General features: G+C 48.9%; 2 protein-coding genes across 8 annotated transcripts in view; one reads left to right on the forward strand and one right to left on the reverse strand.

Moving 5' to 3' along the window:
- Nucleotides 1-17,350, reverse strand: part of CNIH3 (cornichon family AMPA receptor auxiliary protein 3) — a 154,259-nt gene extending 136,909 nt beyond the window's left edge. For 4 of the 6 annotated variants that reach the window (XR_006783279.1, XR_006783278.1, XR_006783273.1 and 1 more), the window contains exons 1-2: nt 16,828-16,989; nt 15,181-15,239 (exon numbers count right to left, since the gene is read on the reverse strand). Coding sequence is in view for 1 of the 6 variants with exons in the window: in XM_045817691.1 (XP_045673647.1) it covers nt 15,181-15,239; nt 16,997-17,063 (126 nt within the window). In the remaining 5 variants the exon portion in view is untranslated. The other 2 variants (XR_006783277.1, XM_045817691.1) reach the window with 2 other exon arrangements.
- Nucleotides 17,351-17,398: 48 nt separating this feature from the next.
- Nucleotides 17,399-26,473, forward strand: part of WDR26 (WD repeat domain 26) — a 33,541-nt gene continuing 24,466 nt past the window's right edge. Inside the window, exons 1-4 of one of the 2 annotated variants that reach the window (XM_045859744.1) lie at nt 17,399-18,160; nt 20,043-20,142; nt 20,243-20,347; nt 25,999-26,135. In XM_045859744.1, the coding sequence (XP_045715700.1) occupies nt 17,748-18,160; nt 20,043-20,142; nt 20,243-20,347; nt 25,999-26,135 (755 nt within the window). In that variant the 5' untranslated portion in view covers nt 17,399-17,747. The remainder of the gene's footprint in view (nt 18,161-20,042; nt 20,143-20,242; nt 20,348-25,998; nt 26,136-26,473) is intronic. The other variant, XM_045859737.1, reaches the window with a different exon arrangement.

The following is a 26,473-nucleotide window of genomic DNA, read 5'->3' on the forward strand; positions in this document are numbered from 1 at the left end:
GAAGAGCTGCGTGAAAGGGCCCGCTGCCCTTCCCGCCGCCCCGCCGAGGGACAAGTGCAGGCAGGACCTCCCCTGCCCGAGAACCAAACCGGGCACTTCCTCGGAGGCCCCCCAGCCCTGCCCCCAGTGTTTCTGGGCCACTGCTGGGGAGTGGGGAGTGGGTGCACTCAAGCAAGAGGGGTGTCTGCTGCGCCTGAGCATGCACTGGAAGAGCGGTCATGCTCAAAACGTTCGTAAGAGAAGGTGCGTTATCATGCGGGGAGTCACGGGACAGCAGGGGAGGCCCGGTCACAGTGGGATCGGACAGCGAGAGGCCCAGGGAAGGTAGTCAGAACGTGGCTGCTTCGTGGGACCTGGCTGTCCTGCCCGCCAGCTGCGGCCACACCCGCCCCAGGCCCTGCTCTCTGGCGTTAGACCCGGGCAGCACGTGCCCTGCACCGAGTGGCCTCGCCCTGCCTCTAGAGACCTGTGAGGCAGCAGAAACTTGAAGGGGTGGTTGGATCTCCACCTGGTGCCCCTCCACTGAGCGCGACCTCGGGAAGGGGGCAGCCCGCCCGCTGCCTCCACAGAGTGCGGCAGCCTTCCCGACTGGACCGCCAGGGGAGCTGGGAGCTTTACCGCCCTTGGCCCCACACTCCCCAGGCCAGCCTGTGCCCCGTGGCCAGTGAATGAGGTCAAAGTGGGCCCAAGGTGCTCCCCTCCCTCTGAACACACGGAAGACCCAGAGGCCCCTGGACACAAAGCCAGAGGAGGGTCGGAGCCCTGGCGAGGAAGAGCCGGCACCTCGGGCCTCCTGCCCAGGGGGGTGCTTCAGCTACCGTTATTAAAGCAGTACAGCCCTTCTGTTGACAACAGATTTCAGAGAGAGCTAAGGAATAAAGTAAAATGAGTCCTTTCCTTCCCACAGCCAGCACGCTCCCTAAGCATCCCAACACACAGTTTCTAATATATCTCCATAGAAATTCCCATCCAAGTGTATTCTGTTGAATGTAGTTGCAAGAATTTTACTTGTGAGTAATTCACTTAATAATAACTAATGTACAGAGCACATCTCCGTTGCACTGAAATTGGAAGTGGAAAAAACTGAAGCAACCAAAAATCATAAAAGTGGACGCTGGATCCTCCCAGGGTGCAGCTTTCGGGATGACCACCAGGTGGCAGAGTTACCAATAGCATTCCCGAAATTACAACTGGAAAGTTACAGGAAGGGAAAAGTACCCGGCTGGAAATGGGATGGCCAGATGCCTCCCTAAACAGGATTCTTTGGGCCTGTGGCCCAATATTTTGTCTACTTAGAGTTGCGGGGAGGCAGTCAGGGGAGCTGCAGAAAGAAGAGATTACATTCTCAGGCCGCAGCTTCCCGTTCGGTTGGGTCCCCTTTGATCTTGAGAAGCTGTGGAGCGCTGACAGATTTCACGTGGGAAACGTGGAAATGGCTGGGCAGACCGGCCTCCCGCGGCTGCGGGGCTCCTGTCCGAAGCCAGAGCCATCCCTCCCCCCCGCGCTGGGGAGACCAGACGGGGGCGAGCACAAGAGGAGGACACACACGGGAGGAGGGTCCAGCCACGGCCACCCTTGTTTGTAAAAGGAAAACCCGGTTCAGTAGGAGGAGTTCTTCCTCATTAACCTTTAACTTCAGAGACTCGCAGTCACTTCCCGTTTGAGTTCCTCACGCACACTTCCTCTACCAGGCCCGACCTGGCTGACGCCGAGAGAGCGGCTGACCTAGAAAACGTTCGCCCTCCATGCTTGAGAGCAGCGGGTGGGGCAGGCCGTGGTCCAGGGGCGGCCACGCTGCTCTTCCTCCAGGGGCTGCGCACCGGTGGCCTTGCTGCCACCGCGCACGGGGCTCTCCCGAGGCTGACACGCTGCCCGGGACTCCATGGCAAGCCTTGTCCTAAGTCTACTTGGATCCCCAAGATAGGGCCAGGCAGAAAGGGGGCGTTGAAGCAGTTGCAACACAGCCTTGTGCAAGGAGGGGCAATGACCTTGGCTCCAGAATGAGCAAACTTCTTCCCTGGGAGGGCACAGCAGAAGTGTCAGAAAGAAAGGAGAATCCTTGCTACAAGTCCCAGTTGGCATTTGTAGAGGCCAGCAACTTTTTTAAAAAAATCCTCACCGGAGGCCATTGTTTTTACTGCTTTTAGAGAGAGAGGAAGGGAGAGAAAGAAACATCGATGCAAGAAAGAAGCATCGATTGTCTGCCTCCTGCACGTGCCTGGACTGGGGATCAAACCCTCGACCCAGGTATGTGCCCTGACTGGGTATTGAACCCGGAAACTTTTGGCTATGGGATCACCCTCCAATCAACCGAGCCATTGAGCCAGGGCTGGGCCAGCGATTTTCAACTAGTGTGCCACGGCTGGCGTACTGGCAGCACACACTGGTGTGCCATCAGAATTTTTGAAATGTGCAATATCTGACTATTTAGTTAAGGGCACTGAACTCTTTTCTCTCACATTGTCAAATAAACAAATAGCAACTGCCAACACAATAATAACCATCTAGTGTGACGGAATCAAAATTATATTTTTTTGTCAGATCGGTAAAAAGTGTATTTTTTTTTTTGGTGTGCCACAGAATTTTAATAATTAGCTACCCAGGCCATGAGAAGAGAAAGGCTGAAAACTGCTGGTCTGGCCTGTTCCTGAGACCACATCCCACTTCCGGCCGGGGGTCCGGCGGAGGGTCCCAGACCTGCGCATGCCGCAGCTCTTCGAGGCTGGCGCCCGATTGCACCGGGGGCGCTGGGAGGCGGTGGGAGGAAAGGGGGGAGATGGGAGAAGAGTTCCATGTTTCACAGATGGTGTCACTGATATTTAAACACCAGCCTGGTCTTGCAATGTCTGTCAATTCTGATGGGCAGATTCAGGTGACCTTTTTATGTGATTTGAATGACCTCATCTGCTAAACTGGTGCATCCTAGTAGGCTGCGTGAAGCAACAGCAATTACTTAAGTCACTATACCCCTTATGTGCCATATACCTAATGTAAAGTGGCACACCTGCGGGGCCATGCACATAGTAAAAATGCCAGTTGTTATTAAAACATAGGTAGTGCTCATATTCCAATATGACCATGTATTATTGTTGATGTTTCAAACATAACATGCCGGCCAAATGCTTCATTTAAAAATAAAGGGGGATGAAACAGTGTTTATGTTGGGACCTACACTAGCTCACCGTGATGGGCATAATAACCGTGGCTCTGATGTGGCCAACGTGGGTGTGGCGGCTGGGGTTTTTCCCCATTATCCCATTACTTGTGATGTCAGAGCCACAGAGCACGAGGAGTCTCTCCTAACGCTAACCACACGCTACACCCAATTGTTCCCAAGGGAATGCTGGCCCCGGGGAGGGTCAGGCCGAGCCCAGGGTGGAAGCCAGCGAGCCCCACCCTGACCTGCGCTGGTTCGTCCACCTCAGGGAGGCCAGGTTGATGACGGGTCTCCCTCCAGGGCACTGCCGTCACTGTTTGGTGACTCCGGTGAAAGCCAGGACTCACCAGGTTCCGAATAGGTCAAAGAGCTTCCCAAACCCCTGGGAAGCCTTCCTGTCCATCATGAGTTCTACTTCACCAAGCCACTCAGGCGACAACGGTACCCCACGTCCGAGACACAATTCACCAATCAAGCTGTATCTTTTTTTTTTTCTTTTCTCTCTCTTTGTTTTTAAGATTTTATTTTTTTTTTTTTAGAGAGAGGGGAAGGGAGGGAGAAAGAGAGGGAGAGAAACATCAATGTGTGGTTGCCCCCCACATGCCCCCAACTGGGGACCTGGCCAGCAACCCAGGCATGTGCCCTGACTGGGAATCGAACCGGTGGCCCTTTGGTTTGCAGGCCTACGCTCAATACACTGAGCTACGCCAGCCAGGGCAGTCAGGCTGTATCTTGAGATTCCCCAAGCTTCCAGATCCTCTAGAAAAGAAACAACCAATGAGGTGGCAGGGATAAGAGGAAAGAGGATTCAGCCCTCCCCCACCCTGCCCCACACACCTGAAATCTAATACCTGCTCGCTACCCGCCCTCCCAGTTTAATCACGCTTCTGGTAGGTGAGTCAGAGAGGAGGTGGGCGGGGATGTTTGGTTTTGCCCTGGGTCTGGTATCCTAATGACAATGCCTCCTCCCTCCCTCCCTCGACTTCACTCTTCTAGAGACTCTACCTTCAAAGCCCTCCTTCCCCGTCAGTACCCGAGGCTGCTTCCCTTCCAAAACGTGAGTTGAGGAAATCACGGATGTGGACACACTCACATAAAAGACTTCCTGGATGATATGTGAGTCTGTGCACAGAGCGAGGCCACGCTGAAACCCGGAGGTCACTGACCACAGTGACCCCTCCCATCGGGGCAGCTTCCTTACCTGTAAGCCAAGCAGCTTCTGAGGCAGTGACAAATCTCTGTGCCTGTCGAAACTCCGAAACCCCGGAGGAAGCATTCCTCACCAGGTTTCCAGCCCGGGCTTCCGCGACAGACACCAGGAAGATAAACAGACCCACAGAAACCTACAGAAACAGGAGAGGACTGGTTCTCCTGATCTCTGGATGGTCTCTGACACTTCAATTGTGTTCATCACGATACACTGGCTTAACCTTTACAGAGCCACCTGGCTTCACCAAAGAAGTATTCGTTGGCAGAGTTGAAACAGTAGAAATAGTAGTTGGGCAGCTAGAAGCAAAGACCAGCAAAAAAATCACAAATAGAAATGAGCTCGTAAGTAGTACTGTTCACAATGCTGGGCAGATAAGCGTGGCATCTTTAATTTAAGCAGCCACAAGTGTCGTACCTTTGGGGTGTTGCTTATTTGCAACTTATTTCCTAGAAGAATATAGTACATTTCCTTTCAGCAACTTCACTGTTGGTTTAGCCAATGGCCAAGGAACCTCAGTTCTGCTCTGCTGCTATGACGACACCCAGAATGCAACAGAACGGTTCCGAGTAATCCTGCCGAGTGTCGATACGAAGAGTTCTTAATGCACGATCCTTGGGACAAGCTCAGTGTCTAAACAAACAGATCCCACTTTTAATAGCTATATATGGGGCAAAGGGAGAAAAAGGCCCCATGTCCTCCCTTTGTCCCACTTCCTTCTCTGCTCCACGGTATGACAGTCTTCTTTCAATTCATGTCAATGCCATAACACAGCCTCACGGTGGATGTATCCAAGTTCTTCTTTAAAAAAAAAAAGATTTTATTTATTTAGTTTCAGAGAGAGGGAGAGAAACAATGATGTGTGGTTTCCTCTCACACACCCCCAACGGGGGACCTGGCCCACAACCCAGGCACGTGCCCTGACTGGGAATCAAACCAGCAACCCTTTGGTCTGCAGGCCAGCACTCAATCCACTGAGGCCACACCAGCCAGGGCCAAAGTTCTTCTGATTATGGTATCAGAGTTTATGACAAGAGCTGCAACTTCCAATGCCTTTCAGCTACCACATAGATTTGTTTCCTATTACCATCTTGAGCTGTGTTCTTCTGGCCCTGAAACACTTGGCTTTTTAGCTTACTTTACTCTTAATTCTACTCTCAGAAATACAACTGCACAAGTGTGAGCACCAATGGCAAGCTGACAGTCAACCTCAGTGTTTGGGAGGCAATAGGGAGTAGTAGAGACTGTGGTGAACTGGAGAGCCATAACCCCTATAAGAAGTAGGAGCCACTGTTAGCACCAAGCTAGTCTTGTAAAAGTGTGGACCCAAGTCTTTCTGAAGAAACCAGAGATTCACACTCCTCTGTATCATTTCCCCATATTTATATATGAACTATTTATTAGCTTTAAAAAAATGTCATCAGCTCGCCAGTTTGCTGCCTCCCTTCAGTGGCTAGTGGCAGCACGACTGGGCGTAGAGTAACTAACCCAGAAGTCGGGAACCCAGGAACTTCAGACCTGGTTCTGACATGAATCCTCCACCACTGGGCCTCAGTCACCTGGTCTGAAAAGTTAGGACGTGCCAGATTCCTTTTAATCCTAAATTATTATACTGCATAGTTAAATAAGCTTTTTAGATGGTCGGACCCCACAAGCATAACCAGAAACACTAAAAGGAAAACAACAAAAACTGTGCCATAGCAGGGTTCGTCACACTGTCCAGGCACGGCCTTGGGGTGGCCAAGCCGGCTGGCTGATGTCAGCTCAAGAGTACAATCACTTTCACCAGGCCCGATCTCGCTGTGAGAGCCACCCGCCCACCGCAGAAAACAAAATCTGTGTCTCTCCTGTATATATCCTGACTACGGCAGGAATCGTCCCTCTAGGAAACAGAACTCTCTTGGGCTCTTTGGACACGAGTTTCAAGGGGACACTTTGAGTCAGAAAGCAGAGCTGGCCGGCAGGCTGCCCCGAGCCGCGACTCTTGCTGTGCGAGCTCAAGCTCGGCCTCTCTGCAGCCAGACCTGGGGTTGCCACATCGTGGCCTTCTGTGTGAGCCAACTGTACTCAGAGCAGCTCTCGTTACGTAACCCCGGCCGCGGCCCACGTGTGTTCACGGGCACACAGCTCGCCCTGTGCCAACACAAAGGCACACGCCGCGTTTCAGATGTAACACCGTCCCCACCACCAACCCCCGCCCCCGCCAGGGGCCACAGGAAGGGAATAAAAAATATTTGGTGGAAAAATGATGAAAGATGGGTAAATTAAAGGCTTTTCCCCCGCTGTGAAGGTTAAAAATAGGCACATTTCAGGGCAAGTCGAAGTCTGCACATTCTTGTGGCGGAGACTGTGTGGCTTGGGCAGACCGAGGGCCCGGCACAGGGAGCCGAGCGCGCTGCTGCAGGCGGCTTCTCCCCGCGGCGCATCCTGACACGGCCCCTCGGCCCCCGGTGACGTGGGAGGGGTGTTCAGCACCTCCGTGCCTGTGTGCTTTCGTGCCTCGCTTGTGAGCCGCGGGGCCTTTTTATTTTGCATTGGCAGCTGCCAGTGAGTATCCAGGACGTGTCAAAGGGTGAGCTGCCTTTGACTCCACGGCCAGCCGCGACCTCTCGCTCGGTCCGGTCTCTCTCAGAGGCGTGTTCTCCCCTGTGCCCTGGCTTCGGGTAGCCAGGGCTTGTTCTCAATCAGCTGGGTCTTACCCCGAGGCTTCCGTCATCCCTTCCTCTTTTTGTCTGCACTGACTTGTTGATTTTAGACGGACGGACGGAGGGAAAGAAACACCGAGTTGTGGTTCCACCCATTCATGCACTCACTGGTTGATTCTCGCATGAGCCTTGGCCGGGGATCAAACCTGCCACCATTGCGCCGGATCGGGACGATGCTCTAACCAAGGGAGCTGCCCAGCAGGGGCCTGTAAACCCACCCTTCTGCCTGGGACACCTTCACGAGAGTAGCCCCTCAGACGCCAGCTCCTCACAGGGACCTCTCTGGCCATCCAACGAAAGTTTCTCCTACATTCTGGGTCGCCTGACGCTACTTCAGTCTTTGGCCTGACATTCCCACCACCGAATGAGTTCCTGTTTCTTTCTTCTCTTATTGCCCACCTTCTCCCACTGGTAGACAAGAGCAATGACAACAAGAATCTAGTGTCTTGTTTGCTGCATATTTCCAGCAGCTAGAACAGTGCCTTGAACGTGGCAAATATAATGTTAGTTGCAGGAGTAGACGGATGGTTGGATGAACGGAAGAACGCATTTGGCAAATGCTGTGACGTGCCTATGGGGCCCCCGGGGAACAGTAAGGACTAAGAGCCTCCTTCGAGGACGCCACAGTCTACCAAAGCAGACAGACATTCCTGCGGCACAGTGCAGAAGGAGAAAAACCTTCTAGGAGTGCCCCAAGCCCTCTGTCCAAGATGAGTGTGAGCACATTCTCTACGGAACGGTAAGAGCTGGCCAAAGGGCAAAGGTGAGAATCAGGGTGGCAGCGGAGGCGTGCTGCTGAGAACCATCACCACAAACGTGCTGAGCCCAAGAACAGACCTCGGGCCAGAGAACAGACCGTGGGCCCGAGAGCCACAGGGGAGGGAGGGGGGGAGGGGGCTGAGGACTGGAAGAGGCACGGGCCAGCAGTTAGGGAGCCTCCTGGACCAGCCTCCAGACACTGGGTTTTACTCCCCCGAGCAGTGGGAGCTATTAAGATCGTGTTAAGTAGGAACATGACAGGATGACTTTATGTTTTAGAAAGGCAGCCTTGGCGTCAGTGAAGGCAGCCAATCAGAGAGAAGAACAAAGCCCCCAGGAAGCTGTTGTCCAATCCAAGTGGAAAAGATGCCGAGGATCCCAAGTATTGGTGGCAGTGGAGAATGAGGAGACAATTTAGAAGCATTAAAAAGGGCAGAATCTGTAGAGCACAGTGACACACAAAATACAGGCGGTGAGAGAAAGGAGGGGCTTAAAGATAATACCAGGGTGTGGCTTTTGTTATCAGAATTGGCGGTTCTCGTGGTTTAGGCCGTGAAGCCCTAAGTCCACTTGGTCTCGGTCTGCCTGCTCCCATGAGCCCATGGACACTGGCCCGAGTGGCTGTCTGCAGTCCTGGCCCAAACGGCGGTCCGCCTGCTGAGTAAGGACACTTGGGCCCAAGTCCCTCTGACACGCGAGCATCAGGTCTGCAACGTGGGGGATCTCTCCATTCAGAAGGCGCACGGGCTATCATTTCAATGCACAGCCATTTTTGGAGGCACACACTGATCCATCGCCACAGCAGCATGACTATTGGTCTAAATATAGATGTGCCTGTCACCTCGGAGAAAGAACAGACCAGAAGTCATGATTCCATATACTCCAAGGAAGTTTTAAGGTGTTAAAATTGAAAAACAAATCGATGTAACAGTTCTTCAGCCTGTAAATCTGATCGAAAGAGCAAATTCTGATCACCTTACCCATGCTTCTCTTCACTTGACCTTAACTGCTCATTCAGACCCCAGACCCCTCCAAAGCAGCCTGCACCCCAACCCTGAGATAGTTCTCAGTCTACAAGGGCGTCCCACAGGTGCTCCAAAGCAAGCACACAGCTGCCTATCTGGCCAGACGCCCTGTGGGTCTCCCCAGTTTCTTTCTTTTCTCCTACTCCAGCCCCCATCTGCTGCTACCACCTAAGTGGCTACAAAATGATAAGAGCATGGGCTCCAGTGCCAGCCAGCTTGGGGCTGAATCCTGAATGTGCCATCTGTGAGCTGTGCGACCTGGGGCAAGTAATCTAGCCTCTCTGGGCCTTGGTTGCTGCCCTTGTTAAGTAAGAATAGTATCTAACCCACCTCATAAGCTGTGATGATTAAATGCGTTAAAATTTATCACGTACTTAGAATAGTGCGGAGCACAGAGCAAGCACTCAGCAAATGCAGGCTGCGACCCCACCAGCACCGCCCCCGGAGGCGCTGGGGAAGGTCTAGAGCCCGGAGGGACAGTTTACACCCGACCCTTTGAAAGGATGAAGGGCCGGCTGCAGTGTTAACCAACGTGTGAGTGGAAAGCAAGTACAAGCTGTAAGAACATGCCCCATTCACGACTGAAGGACAGTTCTCACAGGAACTTTGATCTTTGATGATGAAGTACCTGTCAAGTCTCAACATTAAGATGGTGAGAAGAAAATAAAATTTCAGAACATGATACCATTTACATTAGCATCAGCAACACCCAGTACACAGAATCTAATAAAGGGGCTATAAGGCCTCCCAGAAAAACCAACAAGCATCACCAGGAAAAATGAGGGGCCTGTGTCCATGGAGAGGTCCGCCACATTCCTGGACACAAAGGTTCACTGCGATACGTCCACTTGTTCTCCCCAAAGTCTATGGATTGTATTCAATCCCAGTCAAAGTCTCAGCACTTTCTGTGTGGAAATTGACAAGATGATTCTATTTTTTCCTATAAAATGCAAAGGGACAAGAACAGTCAAGATGATCTTGAGGAAGAAAAACAGAGTCGAAGGACTTACACTACCAGACGGCAAAACCTATACAACTGCAGCAACCAAGCCAGCTCGGTATTAGCACCACCTTTTGCCCGCTGAAGCACAAAGGAACCCAAGTGGAACGGAGAGTTTAGAAACAGATTCACGCATGTGCAGCCCTCTAACTTCTGGTGACGACACCGCTGCGGGTCGTTTCAAAGGGGTTCTGGGTTATCGGGACAGCCACCTGGAAAAACAAATGACCCTTAGCCCCCCTCTCACAACGGTCACCAAAAAACCCCACTAAATTAGATTCTAGGAGTGCAGACATCACTTGGAAAGGCAAAACCTTGAAACTTCCAGAGACTAAGTAAGGAGAATATCTTCATGCCCTTGAGGACAGGCAATGACTTCTAAAGTAGGCCACAAAAAGCACAATCCGTAAAGGGAACAATTGATGAAGTGGATTTCATTAAGAACTTCTGCTCATCAAGACACCATTAAGAGAGTGAGAGCAAACCACACGGTGGGAGAAGAGATTTGCAGTAGATCTATCTAACACAGGACTCATACCCAGAATGCACGGCGAAGTCCGCAGATCGATAGGAAAAAGGAAACACGACTTTAAAAGGGTGGGGAGCAAAAGACTTGAAAAGGCACTTCATTAAAAAGGAATATCCAAATGGCCCCCAAAATACATCTGAAAGGGCTCAACATCATCAGTCATCAGGGAAATGCAAATTGAAACTACAATAAGGTACTACTGGGGTCCTGGTAATATTCTAGTTCATCACAAGGGAGGCAGTTTTGCAGGAGAAAATTCGCTGTGTCGTACACTTAAGGATGTGTACGCTCCTCTCTATATAGCATACTTTAATAAAAGTGTTTCCTAAAAAAGAGAGAGACTTTAGAAATAACATCAACCAAATGGAATGTGTAGACCTTGTTTGGATCTTGCTTCACACAAGCCAACTGTTCAAAGAGATTATGAGGGCCCTGGCTGGTGTGGCTCAGCGGATTGGGCGCTAGCCTGTGAGCCAGGGGGTTGCTGGTTCGATTCCCAGTCAGGGCACATGCCTGGGTTGTGGGTCGGGTCTCCGGGGTGGGGGCGGGGGGCGGTGTGAGAGGCAACCACGAAAGAGCAGACTTGGAACAGAAGCCCCTGTGGCCTTCCTGACCGGACCCTCCTCACCTCGTCCCTATCTAGCGCCACCACAGTCACCGGGGGCTGCCCCGGCCAGCTGGCTGGGCTGGAGCTCCTGCTGGAATCGTCAGGTATGAATTCCTCCACAAGTCAAGTCTGCCTCTTTCTTACTCTGGGGTCCTGCACTAGTGTAGGCTTACACCGTACAGAAACCCTCCTGAGACAGATTCAGGGCGTTGTAAAAATAACCCGGCTGGGGCCTCCTGACTTAAAACGTCACCCAGGAAGCCCTCCAGGCCTGGAGCTCTCCTTGCTCACAGGGAGAGAAAAGTCAGCCATTTCTTACGGCGCTCCTTCACCAGCTCAAGGCGTAACCTGTGATCTCCAGGCTACATCCAGCTTAGTGCGCTATCCCTTTTAGGCGGAACGCAGCATCTCAGCAAGGGCTTCTTGGAGAAATGAACTGTATCTCTGATAAGGAGCTCTCAGGCACTCCCTGTGGTAGCTTTCAGAGGAAGAAAAACCTTTTACTTTCCCTCTTGGGCTCACTTATCTGCTACTAATTAGGCTGATGAAACGAGGAGAGCTTCAAAGGTGAGGCCCCAGGTTTCACTGACACAAAAAAGGCAAAGTTCAAACATTAACTTACAGGACTTGCTTCCCTTCCTTCTTTTGACCCCTAGCAATTTAAGCAACGGGGGCTTTTCCGACCAATATCAGCCGTCTCTGAGAAGCAGTGCAGTGTCCAGGGTGAGCACACAGCTCTCCACGTGCCAGCTCTGGGCCCTCGAGTTTTCTGTGCTCCAGTTCCTCGCCAGCCCAGGAACTCGGGGGTCCCAGTCGCATGCACGTCACCAGGCTGACGAGAAAGTTAACTAGTGCAGTCTGCAGAAAGCACTGAAAACAACGCCTGGTCAGCGGTAGCTCATAGTGTTACTTTATTATCGCCAGGGACCTGCCGTGGGCATGCGCCGCGGCTGGGAAGGAAGGCTGAGAACGGGAAGGGCGGACACTTGGAAACAAGACGAGAGGAGCAGCGCTGTCGAAACTCTGCGGCCAGTAGACGTGCGGTACAAGCACATCTATTCCTATCCATGCCCGTTGTGTTTGTCAGTAACTTAGGGACAGCGACCAAGGTAGTCTGGGATAAGGATCAGACGTGGAGCGGGAGACTAGCCATACATCCTCCTGGTGCAGACGGGCACTCAGAGAGGCTGCTCGCGTGGGGAGGCGGCAGCCCTACTCCCAGCAGAGGAAACGGGGAGTCTCGGAAGCCCGCCGGTCCTGGTTCAGCCAAGCACGGCCCCGCCAGCCGCGGAAAGAAGCTGAGCGCGACTGTTCTGTTCTTTTGCTGTCGATAACTGGCACTCATAACATTTCAGCTATTACAATGTTTCATATGTGCATATACATTTAATATTATTTAGTAAAGAGCACAATTTTAGAATAAAAATAAAGAAACCCAGAGATCTTTTCAAGTGTTTTTTTTTAATTTTATGAATAATTATCTACTGTACTCTTTCAAATTTTTAATTTTTAACACTTCAGCCATTAGGCCATTTCTTCCATACGGGCTGCGCATACATATGCAGAAAACTCACTTTCTCATAACAGTCAGAACCTGTTTGTTGTTAACAATCATACTTGTGTTTCACCCTCATTTTCAATGGCTATGATGGTGCCAGGAGGGCGCGGGCAGCGTGTATGAAACTGGGAGCGGGGGAGGCAGCCCCAAGGGCCAGTTGTCTGCTCTGCCGGGGCTCCAGGGGCTATCAATTATTCATCTACTTCTCAAAGTTAATAAATAGGAATGTCTTTTGCCCTTTATCCCCCAGATGAATTTAACCAAATGAGAGGCGGGGGTGTGTCTCTGCAGAGTTAGCCATCTGAGAACACAGGCGGTGCGGGCAATGGAAAGGAGATTTTTTTTAAAAAACAAATATTTTTAGTGCCTATTAAATATGCACAGCACCGCTTTATCTGGCATGTTTTTATTACGATTAAATTCTCATGAATACGTTTGATGGTTCTAGGATGTAGTTTTAAAAATGTAAGTGCTTTAAAAATATAACATTTATTAATACAAAAAAAGAAAGCAGAATTCAAATAACATGTCGTCACAGTCAAAGCTTACATATAGCCAGGAAACGCAACACTGAAGGGGAGGAGCAAACAGGAAAAATGAGAACCTCCCTCCTCGCCACCCCAGTCTTTCCAGCCAAAGGTTAACCACTGTGTGTGCTTTTCTGTCCTACAAGGGAAAAAATGTATGCACACATATTCATTTTTTTACCAAAATGAATCACATTATGCACATCTGTTACATGCTTTTTTACTTGACTCCACACTATTCCATATCCGTACACGTGACTACCACATTCTGCTTGCTCTCACACACAGTTCTTCAGAGAGTATCATCACTGCACACGCAGCTTAGCGTGAACACGTGTTTGGTTTTTGTTTTTCAGTGTGACCCCCCACGAAAGTCAGGGTGGCGCATGCAAGCTGCTCCAAGCGGCCCACCCAGCGGTGCAGTGAGAGAATAATCCAGCCTCCTTGGTTCACTTGAGCCCCTCCGGAAAATTTCCTGAGACACTGTGACTTCCACCCTGTGGGTCTCAGGAACGGCTTGAGGGAGCTACTGAGCAAAGGACCCTTTTCTGCTGACAGAGCTGACTCTTTCTACCTGTTCCCTTCTGGGTGTAAAGGCGTGTGTGACAACGCAGGAGCCCTGCCTCTGCACTCGGGCCCACCCGGGGCCACCCCAGCCGACTTCCAGCACGTACCGAACATCCAGGGCACGAACGGGATGCTTGTAGAAGGGGCAGAGAAGCAAGCGCTGCAGAGCTGGGCGTGGGACAGCAGGCCAGATGGCCAGGCGACCACGCCCTTCACTCTATCACGCAGCTGCTGGGAACGCCGGCCCACGGAAGACACCAACACGCACAGGTGGGTGGCAGAGTGGCTGGGTGGCAGAGTGGGGTCCAAAAGGGGCTACACAGTGCACGGCTCAGGAATATTAGTAACAGTAAAGCCTTCTCCCGTCTTTGCACTCGGTGGCCTCAACTCCTTTTGGAAATGATGGAGGATTTAAATTTTATTTCACAACCTTTCAACACAGTCTTTTTCCAAATACCTGTTACATCAGTTGACTCACACATCAGTTCTACGAGGCAAGTAGGCCAGTGTCACTCACTGCGCCCACTTCAAAGGTGACATGACTGTGGAGCAGCCAAGTTAAATGACCCGCCCAAGGCCAACTGGCTGAGTGTTCCAGCTCCAGGAACTGTGCTCTTCCCGAGTTCTCCCAAGCCCACCCATGTCCAACAAGTCTGGCACACCAGTTCTAGAACTCCAGACAAAGAAAAGCTAGGAATGAAGCTAGAGAAGTGAATATAAATATATCCCTCCCCACGGATGCCTGAAATCCTGAAAACTACCTCTTCCTCACAGAACGTTAATAAATTGAATAAAATTAATGTTGCTGAGTACCAGGTTAAGATACCAAACTTAAACCTTGACATAAGAATAATAGTCTCTACTAGTTTTACAGAAGGCATCTGTGGAAATTTGGTTTATATTTTAGCATAAACACCATGTATCTCAGCTTTTTAAAGAAACTTGTAGCTCAATTTTTACAATTAAGACACTGCCTTGGACAGTACTAGTGATTTGTCATTTAGATACCTAACACCTATTTTGTTCTTTCTTTTGTTTGTTTTTTTTTTAGAGAGAGGGGAAGGGAAGGAGAAAGAGAGGGAGAGAAACATCAATGTGTGGTTGCCTCTTGAGCGCCCCCTACTGGCGACATGGCCCACAACCCAGGCATGGGCCCTGACTGGGAATCGAACCTGTCACCCTTTGGTTCCCAGGCCAGCGTTCAATCCAGTGAGTCACACCAGCCAGGGAGTGCCCTGACAACTATTTCTTGAGTTTCTGTCAGCCAGGACTGTCCTAGATGAGTGTTTTTCAAACTTTTTTTGAAAATGTCCTAAGTATACATGTCCACTTATCTTTCCTCAAAGACAACATCAACCTCTTCCCCCAAATCCAGCTCAGTCTTTTCCAGGAAGACGGTGGAAAGGGAGAAGGTAAATCAAGGGGACAAAGGTCTAAAATAAGCTCCTCTCTGATGACTTGATGAAGGGAGTCTTAGCAAGTTAAAAAACAAATTACAAGCAGCCTTCAAAGCTGGAGGCCGACACAGATGATACTCACGACAGTCAGGACTGGGAGGCTGGAAGTCAGGAAAGGCTCTCCCGAGGAGGTCCCATTGACTGCAATCAGAAGGGTGGGGAGACAGTGGAGGGTGCGGTCAGAGAGCTCGGGGACTTCATAAATGCAGAATTCTAGTGAAGTCAGCCTCGGGCACATAAAACACAGGAAGGCTGGGCTAACCCTGTGGAGTGTCGACAGCAACTTTGTCCCCTTTCTTTTTCTTTTTACCCTTTTCATGAAGTGCGAGCCTTGCCTGTAGCTACCACTCACTGATTGCTTGCTCGATAAAAGCTGTAGACTATGGACCCCATAAATCATTACGCCATAAATCAAAAATCATAAAAAATGATTTTTTTGCCAAAATTAAGTTTCATATCAACAATAACAATAAAATTAATAAGCTGTGTAAAGTTAACATACAAACAGGATCTCTGAAGGTGTTAACTAATAATTCAGGCTCTGCCCGACACAGTGATGGGGCCTATGAACCTTAGCTAGGTAGCCGGGTCTCTCCCAGGTGAATAGCACACCGAACGTGTCACCTTGCAAGGACACGGCCACCTGGCAGCGATGTAAGAGCTGAGAACCACAGAGCTAAATCTCCGTGGGACCCTGCGCTGGCCTTCCTGTCCCTCCTTCCGGTCTGAGAATCCACAGAGCTCAGATTCTTGACTCATTTCTCATAAGCATCATTTTTTAAAATGATTTTTCTATTAAAAAGGGCTGTCTCCCGGGGCCTCACAAAGTTACTCTGAGTTACTAATTCCGTGAAACCCATGGATCTAAGATGCCTTAGTTGAGTCTCTAGCTTTTCGACAGGGGAACCATTTGGGAGAAAGATTTGTTTTTTCGATTTCTGAGAAAACGTTTGCACATATCAGGCGTGTATACTACCGACCGCACTCGTGTAATAGTTGTTTGGGGTCCCGCCGAGCAGGCCATTCACCCACGGTCACGATTCAGCACCGTTTTACATCCCCGGGAACAGGTAAGTCACGGTGACCCACAAGCCTCCCATTTCACCCCGAGCTTCAAGCCCCGAGCCCGAGTGGAGGCTGCACTCTCCGCAGGAAGCCCGTCTGGGAGGCAAGTGCCGGCTCCGCGTTCCTGCCGCCTAAACGGGGCGGTGACTCAGGCGGCAGCTGGACCGGAGGAGGGGGCTCCGCGCCGGCCGAGCGCGACCCCCGCCCCGGCCCTGCCCCCGCCGCACACCCGCGCGCCGCCCGCGGCTGCCCGTCCCCGCCAGGTGCGGCTGTGACAGGTCCCCTCCGCTTCCGGAGTGGCGCACGGGTTCTCCTCCGCGCCTGTCAAACCTCCCGGGGTGGCCCCGGGCCGCCCGCGCGCGCGGCACCCGGCCGCGGGACCCCGGGGTTTTCCACGCCGCACGGAGGGGGGGGGGCGGGGGTCCCGGTCTTAGTCCCGGCCGCCGCGGAGTGCGGGGACAGGGCCTACCCTCGGCGGCGCCCCGGAGTGCGGGCCGGTCCGCGCCCCCCGCGCGCCCCCCGCCCCCCAGCCGGGGCCGGGCGACGCGCCGTCCCTCCGCGCGCCTGACACCCGCAGGGCACACGCGGTCGTCACGCACACACTCGCGCCCCGAACGCGGCCCTGCGGCCCGCCGCCGGCCTCCGAGGGCGGGGACAGACTTACTCCTGGCCGAGGCGGCCCCGCCGGGCGCCGGCGGAGGCCGGGCCCCGCTCCCCGGCGGGTCGGGTCGGGGTCGGGTCGGGCCCCGCCGGCCCGCGGGCACCCCGCCCCTCACGGTCCGGCCGGCCCCCCGCGCACGTGCCGGGTGACAGGCCCCCTATAGGTTCCATACCTGCCACCGGAAGTGAGTGAGGAGGGCAGTATAGGCATTTCCTGTGACGCGAGCGCCTGGACTCCATTAGGCAGCAGCTGGGGGAAGAATCAACACACCAGGGAGCGGAGCGGAGCGGACCCGAGCACAGAGGCGGCAGCTGCCTCCGCTGCCGCCCGTCGCCGCCGCCGCCGCCACCGCCGGGGCTCAGCCCAGCGGCGGGCCCCGCGCCCCCGCAGCCGCCCCGCTGCGACCCCCGGGCCGCGCACCCCGAGCTGCCTCCGGGAGGGGGGGGGGAAAGGGCCCGGATCCTCCTTCTCCCCCTCCTCCTCTCCCTCCTCCGCCCCTCCTCTCCCCCCGACCCTGACCCCCCGCCCCGGCCCCCCCTCACCCCCGACCCCCCGCCCCGGCCCCCCCGCCTCCCCTCCCCCCCGCCTCGCCCCCCCGGCTTCCCACCACGGCCTCTCTCGGCGAGGAAACTCTGGCCTCCGCTTCCTCCTCCTCCGACTCGGACACCGGCGGAGCCTCCCCGCCCCCGCGGAAGAAACCCCGAGCCTCGGCGGCGGAGGGAGCAGGAGAGCCCGGGGCTTCGGCAGGCAGAGCAGGCCTCTCCCCTCCGTCCTCGTCGTCCTCGTCCTCGTCGTCCTCGTCGTCCACCTCCTCCTCCTCCTCCGTGGTGGTAGTGGTGGGACTCCCCCCGGCTGCTGCCCCTTCCGCCGCCGCCGCCGTCCCCCACCGAGGTAGCGGCCACAGCCTGGTCAGCGGCGGCATCATGCAGGCCAACGGGGCAGGAGGAGGAGGAGGAGGTGGCGGCGGCGGCGGCGGAGGGGGCGGCGGGGGCCAGGGACAGACCCAGGAACTCGCCTGCCTGTCGGCCCAGAACGGGGAGTCGTCCCCCTCGTCGTCGTCGGCCGCGGGGGACCTGGCCCACGCCAACGGGCTCCTGCCTTCCGCCCCCTCCGCCGCCAGCAACAATAGCAACAGCCTGAATGTCAATAACGGGGTCCCCGGCGGGGCCGCCGCCGCCGCCGCCACCGTCGCAGCTGCCTCCGCCACCACGGCCGCCTCCTCTTCCTTGGCCACCCCAGAACTGGGCAGCAGCCTCAAGAAGAAGAAACGGCTCTCCCAGTCGGACGAGGACGTCATTAGGCTAATAGGACAGCACTTGAATGGCTTAGGGCTCAAGTAAGTATCCTTTACAGGCAGCTGCTGGGGACCGACCGAGGGGCCGAGGCTGCGGGGGAGGGGGCTGCGAGGGGGCTGCGACGGGGACGTCTGCTGGGCACCGGGGGCCCGGGACACGAGAGGACGCAGCCCAGACTGGCCGACCCCGGGAGGAGGAGGAGCTGACCGAAAGGGAAATAAGGGGAAATCAATCCGTCTGACAGATGGGCAGACGGGACGGGCGGGTGGGGGCTTGGGGCAGGGGTGGTAGAACCCAAAAGATCTCCCCCTCCCCACACACCTTCAGAACCTAATTGTCTGTCAATAAAGACATGCCGAGTGTGTCTCTGTGTGTGTTGGGGGAGGGGTGGATGAGAGCTGGTGGAAATAATGAACCTTGGAGGATTTGTTTTTCAAGTATATCTCAGAGGCATCTTTGTGGGACACCTCCCCACCCCCAGCCATGACAGACAGCCCAGGCAAACTACCAATCAGGAAGGACAATCACCTACAAGTGTTTATGGGAACTGAGGGGCTGGGATCCCTGGGAAGGAGCCTGAATAAATCTGATGGGGATAATGAAGTGAGGCACCGTGCTGATGCCATTTAAAGGCCCTTGCGTGTGAACCAGAGGCCTACCCCTCACTCGGCTGAAATCCCGGTGTAATGCCGGGCATGATTGCCTCTGAAACAGGGACATCTGATCTGGTGAATCATTTATTGTCCAATACCATTTCGTAGGTGGCCTTGCGTGCCTAAAATAGGGTGAAGGTAGACGGCGACCTTGGCCCCAAACCACCGTTGTGTGTACACACAAAGAGGAACTGAGGGGCTGGAAGGGGGGATTGGTGGGCGCCTGGGGGAGCCCCACAATCAGACTAAGGGTGAAAACATGCAACAGTCAGTTCTCTGGCTTCACAGCCTAGATTAAAATGAGCTCTTATGCTAGCCCATGCTGTCGTTCAGGACTCACTGATTTGTTCTGGGGAGGGGGGTGGGGAGCACTTTTAAAAAGTGGCATAAGTACTTGGTTCTCAGGCAGGTGATTGATTGCACCGTTGAGCTGAAAAACAAATAGGGCTGAATAAGAAAGCCTTGAAACAAACAGCTATGTGAGACTGATAAAGGAAGGTTCTTAGATATCAAAATAGCTGGTGGGAGAAATTCCATTTGATGAGTCTTTTTCACTCTCAGAAATATAGGAAGATTTCACTTTTTACAAGAAGGAAAAAGAATTAGTACGAAAACAGGTTTTGTAAATGCTAACAGCGAATTACTGAGACAAGAAGCAAGCTGACAGCCGCAGGAGGAAATAACTCGTGACTGTTTGGAACCTACACCATAGTAAATTTGCTATTTTTAGTGTAGAGAGAAAGGGAGTGATTTTTTGATGCTGGATTTATTTTAATTTTAAAGACTGACCTACTAGAATTTCTATGCAAACATGAGGTCTGGGTGTGAGGCTCTTCCCTGACACAGGGCATCTCTCTGGCCTTGTATGGAGCTAACAATTTTTTTATCTTTCGAAATGTAACTGTTAGTATATAGATCCTGGTGGTTTTTGGTTTTTGTTTTTTGTTCATTTATTTAACCATTTGGTTGCAAAATGTTTTTAGAAATTTTATACTTCATTTAAATTTCTGAGGTATTAAGTGGCAAAAGCAGGAAGAACTGACGACTTTGATTTTAGTTTCAGGAAGGTTTTTAACTTGATTAGACAGAAGTGAAGGTGGCAGTTTAAAAATCAGGTTGGTTTAGCCAGGCACATTAAAGCTCGCTCTTTCTTTTTTCTTCATGAGATTAGCTTAAAAACTTTGGCAACTGTTTTCATAGACATTAGTTTATTTGGAAGAGTGAACCCTGAAGTTGGCCAGGTCTTTTTTACACTGTATCTCTCCTGCAGCCAGACTGTTGATCTCCTCATGCAAGAGTCAGGATGTCGTTTAGAACATCCTTCTGCTACCAAATTCCGAAATCATGTCATGGAAGGAGACTGGGATAAGGTAAAGTAGGGCCTCTAGAGCTGTGTGACTGCTGCTAAAATTGCGTATCCAACGTGCATGCTGTGACCTTTCTGTTTTTCTCTTATGCCACTTTTTGCAGGCAGAGAATGACCTGAATGAACTAAAGCCTTTAGTGCATTCTCCTCATGCTATTGTGGTAAGAGGCGCACTTGAAATCTCTCAAACGTTGTTGGGAATAATTGTGGTAAATACACTTTTGTTCTTAGTTTCACATTTATGCTTATTTTAGTAGGCTATTGATAACTGTAGGCTTCTGCCTCTGATAAAAGATAAGGCCTAAAAACAACTGAACTTTATGTAATTGCATTTGTAAACTACGATGAGTGTGTTGATGATGTCTTAAAGTTTGAGTTTTGTATTTTTAAAATCATGTGTAGTACGTGTGTCATTTGAACCTGGTTTATAAATTACCCTATAAAATTGAAAGGTCATGCTTTTAGTGCTATTTATAGGAGTTTTATACTTCTAGAGTCAAGGATAAATTATATATTACCTAAACTACTGAATGTGCTGGTAAAGAATGTGTTTGGATGTGTGTATATAGAGCCTTAAGTAGCTGATACTTTAATTTTTTTAGTCGTTGAGAATTATAGTTCGTTTGAACCAGCCCCATTGGTGTGCTTACCATTTTCCAGTCTTGCATTCCAGTTGTGTGAATTGACAGTGTCAAAGTCTGTGATATTGATGACTCTTGTTGGGGGGTTTGTATGTCTATTTGACCACTGGGCTCTACTCACTGGCCTTATTTCCCCAACAAAATCAATCTGGTAGTTTGCCTGTTAGCATCTTTCATAAGTCTTAATGAGTCTCTTACCCTGATAGGCTTTAATTCTTCAGTAGATGTGGGTGAGAGAGAGGAGGGGATAAGGTCTTCTCATAAGTGCTTGTGACTGGGAACCGGGAAGAATCAGCTGCTAGCCTCTGCCTACTGGCTTCTTGACTTCTGGCTGCTTGATTTGTTGTCAAAAGCAGTTTCCTGTCTGATGGGGGAGGGAAAGAGGGTGAATGGAAAGTGAAGTAGGGAAACCAGCTGTTTGTTAAATATTAGTAATAAGTGTTATTTTGATTTTTTTTTTAAATTGGGTCAAATGTTAATCTTTCTGCCTTTGTCTGTAAACCTGAGAGTCTCCTGTTTTCATTTTGGGGTTTTTAAAAAAGCTTAATTACACAAGAGTTTTCAAATTCTTAATGTAATTTTATATAATAATATAATCCTAGAGAATGACCTTCAAGTGAACTAAAGGTACAAACAAATAATGAACAGATGCAGGTTAATTTAGATTGATGATCTTTGTATTATCTTTTTTCTTTCAGTAAATATTTAAAATACTAAAATTTTTAACTATTAGTGAATCAGATGACTTATAATTAATTAACTCACAGAATAATCAATTCCATGGTAAATTTAAAAAAAAATGAAAACACAGAAGTTAAAATAAACATCTATATTCAAAGGGATTACAAATTTTCCAGTGGCTAAATTTTTCCCAATTAGTGTGTTTGGAGTTTTAAAAAGAAAAACGCCTAGTACATTTTAACTGGGCAGTTTCTCATTAATGTTAGCTCTGACAGATTGAAAGGTGACCCTCAAATAAAATAAAGGCAGTTGAGTGGCCAGATGAGAATTGGATAAGAGAGCGCCACTTGTGCAGTGACAGCACAGGCCAGGCCCCCACGGGTTGTTTTAAATAAGGTGCGGTTTCTTGGAGGACTGTCTTCCTTTTTTTAAGCTTCTTCACCCAAATTATATCTATAATTTAATGGTAAAAAAAATTTGCATAGGCTTACTTCCTATTTTTTTATGGCTTGATAATAATTTGAGACTTCTGTATTGGATTTAGATTATGGTGCTATCTCATTAGAAACCTTCATTAGAAGCAGCGTATAAACTGAAGAAAGGTAGTTGTAGATAATAAGGAGGAATCCTTTCTTTTTACAGCCTGTTCAGTCTATAGAACATTCTAGGATCTAATAAAAGATGAAGATTAAATCTCTGGCTGAGCCTCACACCATCAAACTGTTTAGGTATTTATACAAAGAAAGGGGTTCCAGTTTTATCTCACTTTAAGCATTGATGAATCAATTGCTTTTAAAGATTCAGTGCAGCATTTTCTTCACCTTTCTAATTATGTTTAGATTTACTCCTCTCCCCGCCTCTATCTCCAGAAGATAATCTAATGTAAGCATAAATCTGTAATAATACCTTAGAAGACAACTCTTTGGGGTTTTTTTAACGTCATTATTTTGACTGTATACCCAGACACATTTGATGACTTAGTCTAGACTAAAATTGTATTTTATTTTTAAACCTGAATGTTTTTATTGACCTAATCCACTCTCCATTCTTCCCTCTGCACCTCCTCCTCCCCCATATTTTTAAATGGTTTCCAGTTTACTGATACTGGAAATAGCAGAATTTGCTCTGGATTTTCTGGAAGCTGGGCTCATGAATCACCATTCTTTAGTTTGGGTTCAAATATCCTTAGCCATGTCTAAGGAATTGGGGTGGGTACTTGAGGTCAGTAACAGAAAACTTTCATGTGTCTAAAATTGTTGGATTCTTTACTTTTTAATACAATAGAAATATACTTAAAAGCATTCAAATATTAAAAAAAGAACTAGTATGTTTTTAAAATCAAATAGGGAGGAGTTTTGAGAGCCATAGTTTAAATATAATTTCCCCTTTCCTCTGAGTCATTTAGTTGATAGAACTTGCTTCTACCTTTATTCCAGAGTTAGCCAGAGCCACTGCGGGCTGGCCAAGAGGCTATCCTCGATAAACAGACTTCCTGTGTATCGTAACTCGTGCGTTGTTCACGCTGAGTCCAGTGTCACTCCACGAGAGGCGAGGACAGGGCAGCGCACACTCTGGGTGGCGCGGGGAGCAGCAGCCGGAGTGACCCTGCGAGGCTGGCTGTCTCCCGGGCTGTGCTGGTCACGCCTCAGTTTCCAGCCTCTCGGCTGGGAAAGGGGGAAACACTGCTGGGCCAGAGCTGCTGCGAAAGGGTCAGCAACCAGAGACAGTCTAGAAGACTGGGAGCTGGGGAAAGAGGGAGAGAGAGGAGAGTTTCTTTTCTTTTTTCCTTCTTCTTCACTTAAGAAGCTCGTGATCTTCTAAAAAACTATTAGTGAAGCCTTGACCTCAGAAAACTTCAATTTTGCCTTATTTTAAAAGAACTTTTTAGTAAGTAATTAATATAATGTTAAGGTGTTTATTTTCTTGAAACTGTATTTGCATTTTTGTGCCTTAAATTTTGGAAAGTACAGTTTTACTCTCCATTCTTACCCTGTGTATCAAATATTTGAATTTAACTGATTTTGAAGAGAATAAACATTTTCTTTCTCAACCAAATCTCTGTGCTTGGCCAGCAGCGTGTTGGTTGCCATGTGCACCACCAGGATTTGATATCTGGTGATGCTCTTTGTCTTAATCTGGATAAAATGACTCAGAGAAAAATGTTCTTGCACTGCTTTTATAGCATTCCCTGTGTACAGAAAACGTGTTTATGTTGGCTTCTCTCAGAGTTTTACCCTGCCTTCCTCTTCTTGCCTGCCCTGCCTCTGCCCCACAGAAAGAGAATAACGTGTTCTAGCAGGATCTTGGTGGGAAAATAAGGGGGAAGTAGCACTTGGGACACTGTCCCTACACACATTGGAAAGGGGAGGGATGTGCATAGGACCTAATGATGGATACCCAATCAATCAATCAATTGCCCCAAATTTTAAAAAATCTCCCCAAATGCCAAGAAAATTTAGTGAAGAAATGGTACATGCTGGCCAGCTCCATGTGGCATTAAAATGAAAAAAAAAATTCTGCAACTCAGTATGATTTTCAAGTTTGAATCAAAAACACTATGTGGTATGAAACTTCTGACAATGTATTGATAAATGGAAATATGTGAACTCTTCATTTCTAAAGAGTTGAAGTTTGTTTAAAAAGATAAAATAGTGAGAATATCCAGGATTAACTTCAAATATAAAACCCTTTGATTTTTAGATTGTTTTGTTGTAGTCTTTGTTTTTTGTCACCTGATGGACTTCCAAGTATTTTTTAACTTTATATATAAAAGTAAACTTAAGGTTACATGTACAGCAACACTTTTTAGGGCATCTGGGGAACTAAATGATTTCTGAAACTCATTTAGTCTAACTTTATGTGTAAAATTTGGTAAGTGTCATTTTTCTAGCATTATGGGAGTTTTCATTTTTTTCTGTTCTTTAGCTGTAGATGTAAGATTACCTTATTACCAAATGTAAACAATGTATCATATAAAAGATGAATTTAAATTATGCCTAATTTACATGAGTTTGTTTTTATTTTCTTTAGAAACCATTTTTTTATAAGTTTGTAGGTTATGCCTTTTTTCTAAATATTCCCTAACAGAAAATCTCAGAGCAATTTTATGATACTCTTAATTCCATAAATAATGATACTTTCTGAGTATCACTTATTGTGATACTTTTTTGAGAGCAGTATATTTTAAAGTGTTTGAGCGTTAAATATTTGTAAGTCAGTGGATTTGAGATTTTTACCACTGTCTTTCATAGAGTCTCTAAATATAACTAATATTTCCTATCTGCTAACCTCTTTGCCTAAGCGCCACAAGTAGCCGACGGGATGGAAAGTCCCTCCCAGCAGTGTCCTTAATTAGATTTAAGGTTTAAAAGAAATTCCAAACCTGATAGTCATAGACATCTCTTTTCCCTAACAGAAAGCTGCTAAGATTGTAACAGTCACTTTCAAGTTAAAAGTAAAGTAATACAGTAAAGGAACATTAGAAAGGATTAAAGCCAAACACATTTCAGAAAAAAACTAAATTTGAAAGTACTTCATAAGTTGGAAATGGCTTATCCTTTGGAAGGAAAGGAGCTAATAATTGTGCTTCATAGTTAAACACATCAATGATCAGAGTGTTACCAATCCACAATTACAAATGTTGATACTTTTGAAAGACCTTTAAAGAGTTGGTCCTTTATTGCCTCCTAGACAGTCAGTCCATCAAGCTTATGCTTGTCCCTTTGAGTCATAGGAAAATCAGTACCTTGCACACCAGCCTTTTAGTCCATTTGCTGGGCAGCTCTTCTCATTTTTGATAAGCCAACATCGGACACTGTGCAGTTTCTACCCTATGGCTCTAGTTCTGCTTTTTGGTCTACTTAGTCATTCTTTCACATTGTGGGATTTAAATAATCTTTCCATTCACTGAATTTTCTGCAGTCTTTTCAAAACCTGTTGCATAAAATACCTCCATTGCCCTATTACAAAAGTCAGACTTTTTCTCCCTGGCTGGTGTGGCTCAGTGGACTGAGCACAGGTCTGCCAACTGAAAGGTGGCTGGTTCAATTCCCAGTCAGGGCACATGCCTGGGTTGCAGGCCAAGTCCCCAGTTAGGGGCGTGCAAGAGGCATTCGATCAGTGTATCTTTCACAAATTGATGTTTCCCTTTCTCCCTCCCTCCCCTCTCTCTGAAAGTAAATAAATAAAATCTTAAAAAAAAAAAGACTTTTAAAGTAAATATAAAATACTTTGGCTCTAAATTTTTATAGAAGAAACAATGTTTTGAGGGAAAAATTCATTTTTCCTGTTTTGATGTCATTAATGATTGTATCTGACTTGAGGTTGTTTGATCAGTCATTTTATTAAGACATGGAATTGAGCAAAGTCACATTTAATACACTGTGACTCTCTTAAAATATTTGAGTCATATTAAAGCTTTATGAAAGTTATTGTCAAAGGGCGTAGTAGAATGGTTTCTACTGTTCTGTTTAGGCACAAACATTTTCTGAACCTTCCATCAACTTTTTTCCCCTGACTGCTGCTTTCTGTCATGTCAGAGGATGAAGTTTTTGCTGCTGCAGCAGAAGTACCTGGAATACCTGGAGGATGGCAAGGTCCTGGAGGCACTTCAGGTTCTACGCTGTGAATTGACGCCACTGAAATACAATACAGAGCGCATTCATGTTCTTAGTGGGTAAGGAAGCTGAGTTCTTCGACTCCAGGGTGATAGAGGGGCTCTTTTATCGGGGTCACCATTCGGAGTTCTATCTGCTCGACATTTTTCCAAGATCTGAATGTTGCTAAAAGCTGAGATAATCTTTATCTGGATAGATTCACTTATGTGCATACTATTTTTTGTCATCCTAGGAAGCTTTCCCTATTGGAATAGAGAGAGATTTAAGTGGGTAAAAGGAAGAAGAAATATGTATTGCCAGTGAATGGCCATTTCCCAATCTTCTATAAAAAACCTATGGCAGAATCTTCTCTAAAACTAATAAGCAATGAAGTTTCTAGTATTGACGTATATATTTT

The sequence above is a fragment of the Phyllostomus hastatus genome, unplaced genomic scaffold, assembly GCF_019186645.2.
Source record: "Phyllostomus hastatus isolate PE091 unplaced genomic scaffold, TTU_PhHast_1.1 phas_contig_148, whole genome shotgun sequence".
NCBI classification, from domain to species: Eukaryota; Metazoa; Chordata; class Mammalia; order Chiroptera; family Phyllostomidae; genus Phyllostomus; species Phyllostomus hastatus.